This window comes from Molothrus aeneus, chromosome 1, assembly GCF_037042795.1.
Source record: "Molothrus aeneus isolate 106 chromosome 1, BPBGC_Maene_1.0, whole genome shotgun sequence".
NCBI lineage: Eukaryota > Metazoa > Chordata > Aves > Passeriformes > Icteridae > Molothrus > Molothrus aeneus.
The window spans coordinates 91,541,100-91,547,794 of record NC_089646.1 but is presented as its reverse complement, the minus strand read 5'-3'; the positions used below and the strand labels follow the sequence as shown (position 1 = coordinate 91,547,794).

At 42.4% G+C, this 6,695-nt stretch overlaps 2 protein-coding genes across 4 annotated transcripts in view; one reads left to right on the top strand and one right to left on the bottom strand.

Annotated features, from left to right (window-relative positions):
• Nucleotides 1-140: 140 nt before the first annotated feature.
• ABITRAM (actin binding transcription modulator) lies at nt 141-4,473 on the top strand. Of its 2 annotated transcripts, XM_066560662.1 has the most exons (6): nt 141-218; nt 297-348; nt 2,485-2,614; nt 3,308-3,384; nt 3,456-3,525; nt 3,594-4,473. In XM_066560662.1, exons 1-6 carry the CDS (start codon nt 155-157, stop codon nt 3,720-3,722), a joined length of 522 nt encoding a protein of 173 aa, XP_066416759.1. In that variant the 5' UTR covers nt 141-154; the 3' UTR covers nt 3,723-4,473. The 2 variants fall into 2 exon arrangements, with proteins under 2 accessions (XP_066416759.1, XP_066416750.1); XM_066560653.1 differs by having other exon boundaries at nt 3,346-3,525.
• CTNNAL1 (catenin alpha like 1) overlaps nt 3,745-6,695 on the bottom strand; it is a 58,359-nt gene continuing 55,408 nt past the window's right edge. For both annotated transcript variants that reach the window (XM_066560633.1, XM_066560641.1), the window contains 3 exons: nt 6,504-6,623; nt 5,244-5,327; nt 3,745-5,144 (listed from right to left, as the gene is read on the bottom strand). In XM_066560633.1, the coding sequence (XP_066416730.1) occupies nt 4,983-5,144; nt 5,244-5,327; nt 6,504-6,623 (366 nt within the window). In that variant the 3' untranslated portion in view covers nt 3,745-4,982. The remainder of the gene's footprint in view (nt 5,145-5,243; nt 5,328-6,503; nt 6,624-6,695) is intronic.

The window sequence follows — 6,695 nt, the reverse complement described above, 5'->3', positions numbered from 1 at the left end:
CAGCAATTTTTAATGCGCCTGGCTACTCTGGATAATAAATGCAAAGGTTTCCTCAGGGTTTCCCGTGCCGGGGCGGGGAGAGGGCCGGGCTGCCGCTGCCGGGGCCGCCTCCCGCCGTCATCGCGCTGCGCCGGCGGGGCGGGTCGGGCCGGGCATGGCTGAGGGGGCGGCGGGGCCGGGCGGCGCCGAGCGCTACTTCACCCGCTGGTACAAGCCAGGTACCGCCGGGGCCGGGTCGCGCCGGGCAGGGCCGGGGGGCGGCGGGGCCCTGACTCCTTTTTGTGCCCTTCTTGCAGACGTGAAGGGGCGGCCGTGCGAGGACTTCTGCGTGCTGCAGCACTCCAACAGGCGAGTGGCCGGCGGGGGTCCGGCGCCCGGGAGGCCTCGGGCTGCGTTGGGCCAGGGCGCTGCCGCAGGGCGAGGCCCGGGGTTGCGGCAGCTGGGACAGGCAGGGTCGGCCTGGGACACAGCAGGTCCGGGAAGGTGGGAGGAGGGGAAAGTGACAAATCGGCCTCCCCATCCTTAAATTGATCCAGTGAGAAACAGAGACTTGGCCTCTTCCCCCCTGACGGCCCCCCACAGCCCCTCGTGCTGCTGAAGCAGGGCCCGTGGTGCTGCCCTCGCTCCCTCTCCTGCCGAAAGGGCCCCATACACCGTCCCTAGGGGCGTTCATGGAAAGACTGGACGTGGCGCTCAGTGCCATGCTCTAGTTGACACGGTGGTGGTCGATCATAGGCTGGAGTCGATCTCAGAGGTCTTTTCTAACCTAATTGATTCTGTGATCATCAGTAGCAGAATAGCAACGTTCCAAAAGGCCTTTCTGTAATGACATTTTGAAGGAGTCTCTTTAACTTGATTTAGAAATCCTTCCATTTGAACAAACATTTAGCTTTTTCTAGATAAAACCTAATTACTTTTCCATGCACATGTACTAATGGATGGTGAAGGCAAGATAGGAAAGTGTCTTGCTTCTGCTTGGATGTAGCTGGATATCCAGTTATATGGAGTAAATCAACCAGTACCTGATGTGTAGTCTCCTTCCATACCTTACCTCCCCCTGCTGCAGCCTGTTAGGGCATCAGGAGCATTTCTGGGGTGTTCAGTCCCAGAGGGAAGAACAGTACCTGCTATCCACACAAAAACTGCCAGGGCCAGTGGCTCATGGGTTGAGGGAAGGTGAGGCAGCATTTGTGTTCCCGGTGAGTTGTCTGCTCTGGGAAATCAGACTAAAAGGAAGGGTATGCTTGGCACAGGGCAGAACCATTGCCTAGCTGCAGCCTTTGGAGTTGGAGCTTCTCTGTGGCTGTTTCCTGCAGTCCTTCCTCCATTCTTTCAAAAGGGAAACCAGACTACCTCCAGATAACAGATGTGACAGTAACAGCAAGGAAGGACACCCTTCCATTTGTACTGAATACAAGGTTACTAAAGTTTAAATTCCACTGATTTGTTCAATTGTCCTTGAAGACTGTTCTGCTACTTTGAATTCTGAAATATCAGGACCCTTGGGCTCCACAGCAGCTTAGCCAGATGTTCTGTAAAGTATTTTACCATTATTATGTATGGGGCTGTGGCTCAGTGTGCTGTTTGTAGGCAGTGTGAAGTTGTCTCTTGATTTTTTGTTTTACAAGGTCTCAGCTCCATCAGGTGACAGCTCAAAGATAATTTGTCATCTTCCCCTTAGAAGGAGGCTGGGGTGAAGAGAGGTAGCTTTGCTCCTAGGACATGCTGGATGCATTTACCAGGATCCAGCTCCCTCTTGTGGGAGCTGTGCAGCCAGAACTCCACAGGAGTGGGGGGAGATGGATACAGCATCCACAGGGAGAGATCTGGTTCTGTGCCCTGGTTTTCTCTGCAGTCACTCTTGTGTTGATTCTGGTGCTTGCTGTAGATTTTGTACTCTCAAACAGAATAGCTTCCACTCCCTTCAGTTACTGGCAAGTTCATGCTTGTGCATTAAGTATGGTTCTAGGCCAGGCAGGCTTGGTCTCTTCAGCTGGGCTCATCTCAAACTGTGCAGTGTCAAAGTAAGAAATAATCGTCCATTAGAAAAAATGAAACGCAAGCAGCAAGTTAACTAAGGCCCAGATCACCGAAGGATTCCTCGGCTGTTCACTGCATAGGGCCTTTAGCTGTTGAGAAACACTCCTTTGTGGTACATTTTGTGACAAAAGTACACCATGCTTTACTTGTTTATCTTAACCTGAGTGCCTACTTCAGCTACTGGCTGAAATGGGGTACAACAGATAGAACAACAGTGGTTTTCTTTCAGTAAGATGTGTAGGGCTTTTGACAGTCCAGTCTGGTATCTCAAAATGAAACATTTTCCATGGGAGTGGCTTTAGGTCAGAATGCCATTTTCATTCAGTTTGGCACAGCAGGTGTCAAACAAGATAGGCAGAGGAGGTTGTGGGATTTGCTTAGAGCACAAAGGAGTGGCTTCTTAAACTACAGTGGAATAATTATAATCTTCTTTCTTTTTTGCAGAATCTGTGTCATCACCTTGGCAGAAGCCCACCCTCTTCTTCAAAGTGGGAAAACAATTAAAAACATTAATTACCAAATCAGTGCAAACTGTAGCAGACTTCAGAATAAGGTCTCTGGGAAGTCAAAAAGGGTATGGCTTTTTGATTTCCTTAGTTTTCATTTTAATGTCTCACACTGCCTGAGATTTTTCTGTCCTTTCTTGGAGAGAAACCCAGCAGGCTACTATCGTATTTCATTTAAAAATCAGCCCCTCTGCACTTGAAGAATTTAGACTTCCTCAAGGTGAGCCTGTCTGCCTGTCTCAGCCAGGATCTTGCAGTGCTCCTACAGCACTGGTGGTTTCCAGTGTTGCTCAAACACACTCGCTTCTAGTAATTTTTTTGGTAGTGTACAGAGGGACATAAACATCCCTGAAATAATAAAAATTTATTTCCAAGAAGATGTGAAGGATTTGGAGACTAGATAGTAGATGGGCCAGTTCAGCATGGTGGGTTTTTGAAGGTGTAGTTTAACTTGCTTACACCAAAATCAATGGTGCTGTTCCTCTCCTCTCTCCCCTGACTTTAGTCTCATCAAAACACAAGTTTGTTAGTCTGCAAGAAACTTGATTATGACTAAATCTGTCGGCTTGTAACAAGCTTCTATTTGATTTGAGCACATAACTAAGTTGGCATCTTCCCTTCTGTAGCAAAGCACAGCTCTGGAACTTGGAATGACCCATAACTATCACACATCCTTCCTTTTAGACATTGCTGATGGTAATACTTGTACAAGTCCTGTGTAATTAAAACCACAGACATGTTTGTTTGTTTTCCAAATGCAGGGAGCTCAGTTTTTAACAGAACTTGCCCCTCTGTGCAGGATCTCTTCATCAGATGGAGAGGAATACACCATTTACAGGTAAGATTTTTCCCATTTTTTCCTTACCTTGTCATACCCCACACATCTACAGAATCTGAACACTTTTGCAGTTGCATACGAGGGCGGCTGATAGAAGTGAACGAGAACATCCTTAGCAATCCTGCTCTTCTGCAAGAAAAGGTAAGACACTTTCTTGTTCTTTATTTTTCAGATTTTATTTCACTGCTAACTTCAGTCTCGCTTTTTAGCCATCAACTGAGGGGTACATTGCAGTGGTTCTACCCAAATTTGAAGAAAGCAAGAGTATAACTCAGGGACTTCTGACGCAGAAGGAGTACGAGGAAGTTTTGATGAAACGCCGTGGTTCTGCTTCATGAAATCAACTCTACACTTCCCATCTGTGTTTGATACTAAATAAGTGACTTTTATTGTACACTGTGAGTTTTATAGTATGGAAAAGGCCCAGTGCCAGTTTTTAAAAGTGGAACTAAACTCCTTGATTCATAAAAGAATAAACCAGTTAAAATAGTTTGTATATTAAAATTTCTGTAAAAACTTGACATAAAGTTGTTTTTTTTTCCTCTGCATTCTAGCACTACAGGTTTTTAAATAAGCTCAGAATGACATGTTGGAGATTATTTATGTTCCACAATCAGCTTTGCTTCTGCTTAATGCAAGCATAGTACATACAGAAAAATCATAGCATTTAGCTATCATGTAATTTAGCTAAACTAATACAATATGGAGTTTGACACAGGTGAATGGAAAACAAAAATGCAACAAAAGCCTGTGTACAAAGAGCAGATTAATTTGAAAATACATATTTCACACCAAGTTGTATTTTCATGGTATCCTGAAGTCAAATAATGCCCTTTGTACAGAATTTTGTAATAATCACCATCTATTTTCTTCAATTTTAAATGGCATATGTCAAGTCTGCATAATAGTTTAATCGTTCTACAGGCAACTCAAATTCTGCTCAGTTAGTTTTAATAAAAAAGAAAGCAACAACTGCCATCTACAAATAGGGTAAAAGAAAAAGGGTTTAAGTCAAAACTATTAATCACTTAGAAATACATTTTTTGTGGAGATAAATCTTGTAAAGATTAAAATTCAAAGGTGAATCTATTGAAAGAGGTTTGGTTTTTTTCCTAAGACTACTTCATTGCAGGTATAACTTGTAACTAAGGTAACATTTCAGTGCTTCAGGCCACAGCCTTTCAGACTATATTCCTGATTCTGCTTTATCAAATACACAGACTGAAATAGGCCAGAGATGAGTTTACAGACTTCAACAGTAGTGTTACATGTAGCATATGCAGCACAGGGGTCTTTATGTAAAATGTCTGTTTAGCAGCATCTTTGGGTTGACACATCCATTAAGACATTCAGAAGCATTAATTACAAAATCGGTATCAACAGCGAGCATAGGAAAGGCATTCACATTATAAAAATACGGAACATTTAGACTAGCTTGTGTTTTAATGGCTAAGTAATGGGACATCTATTAGATGTGACAAAGGTCAACAGTTTTATATCAAATTAACCTGGCTTGACTTTCCACAAATGAAAGCAGTATTGAAACTTCAGCAAGTGTTATTTTCAAATGGGAATTCCTGCATCTCTCAGTGCTATGATTACTTGCTCTCTAAAAACGTCATGTTTGTTACATGATTTTCTAAAGACTTGATGCCAAATGTCTCCACTCTTCTTTCTGGAGTACGTGCATTTGTACCAGTTCGTATTCTGTCTTCTTTCCATGGTGGAGCAGGCTTAAGACAACCATTTCCCGCTTTATTCTGTGTATGTATATAAGAAAGATTTCTTAAAAACAACCAACCAACCCAAGCAAACAAACCTCAAAAGTTTTAAATAGTGCAGATTAAGCTAGTACTCACCTTTCTCAGTAATTTGCAGCAAAGTGGAAGAAGTTGACATAACAGAGTCATCACATTCCTTGTTTTCAGAATGCATGCATCAACCTAAACAAGACAATAAGTAGAGTAATACCTATTACTCTATACTTGTGTTAGGCAGTTGTTTTTGGCATGAGATGATCTATTTTGAACTGGGTTAAGTAATACTTTTCCTGTTAAAATATCTCCTAATCAAATGGGTTTGTCTACTTTTTTTTAAACTTCTCTGTATAGTACATGTAAAACAAGAGCATCCCTTCTGTTAAGCACAACTTGAGCAGACACATCCCAAGAGGATGAACTACTAATAATACTATATTAAACAGTAACAGAAGTCTCTTGGAAAGGAGCTCTTAAGATCTAAGTATGAATCATCACAATTCGTCATGGTTTTCCTTTTGCCAGCATGATTTAGAGAGCCAAGCATCATTTAAGCCTTAGTTTGATGTTACACTAAAAGTTATCTTAAATCTTAACACTCAGCACAGGTCACAAGTCTGAGCCCTCAGACATTAATTTGAGAACCTGTTACTGCTATGTACTGGTACATCACTGTATAAACAGACTGGAGTTCCCATTTAATTTAGAGGGTGTAAAACAAACCATGCAGTAGCCCCAAGGTGCTGAGTTTGGTTCTGAGTGGCTTCCATGCTCAGTTTGGTTCTGAGTGGCTTCCATGCTTTAGCCAGTTTCACACCTGCTATAAAACTGAAACTTTTCCACAGCCATGTGCAAACAAACATCCAGCTGCATGGAAATGGTCTTGCTCAAATTGATTGCTGCTGGCTCAGGGATACTGATCCCCTCTGATCTTTGCAGATCTCCTTCTTGTGTTAACAGTGATGAAACTTTCACTGTCTATGTAGTTATTTATAGCAAATATGAATATCAGAAAAAAAAACCTGCACAGTCCAGGGTAGACGCTGCCTACTGAGAATCAAAGGTGTTTCAGTAGTGGAGTTGGGGGTTTGGAATTTGTTACATTTATATTAAGCATCAGTAACAGTAATAACAGTAATTATTACAGTGGCAGAAATACATATTACCTTCATTAAAATTTTGATCCCTGAAGTCCATACTGAGGTACACCTAAGTTCCTGTTTATCTGAATGGCATTTTAGTGGATTACAGTACTACTGCAACCTAATTCCATATTTTAACTGGAGCATAAATTAGTAAATTACTTTATTTCAAAACAAGTTAAGTGTTACTTTGAGAAATATATATAGTTTTTTACTGTACCTTTGTAAATGTAGCACTTTTACCCTGAGCAGAAGCTTTAGCTGTTGCCTGGAGCTGCTTGCACATAGAGATAAGTTTTTCAGCCTCCAACAGAAGCAAAGGCTTGTCATCATCACGTACCTGGTATGTTGTCCAGGAAGACAAAATAACTCTGTGTTAAAGACTCCAGCATCAAGTTAAGGGAGAAGACAG

What these genes read in the sequence shown, in the direction of transcription:
- ABITRAM (XM_066560653.1), top strand. Translation starts at nt 155, where the DNA reads ATGGCTGAGGGGGCGGCGGGGCCGGGCGGCGCCGAGCGCTACTTCACC. An exon ending in GTGCTGCAGCACTCCAACAG is followed by an intron (nt 349 to 2,484) that starts GCGAGTGGCCGG and finishes TCTTTTTTGCAG; the next exon opens with AATCTGTGTCATCACCTTGG. An exon ending in TCTCTGGGAAGTCAAAAAGG is followed by an intron (nt 2,615 to 3,345) that starts GTATGGCTTTTT and finishes CCCTCTGTGCAG; the next exon opens with GATCTCTTCATCAGATGGAG.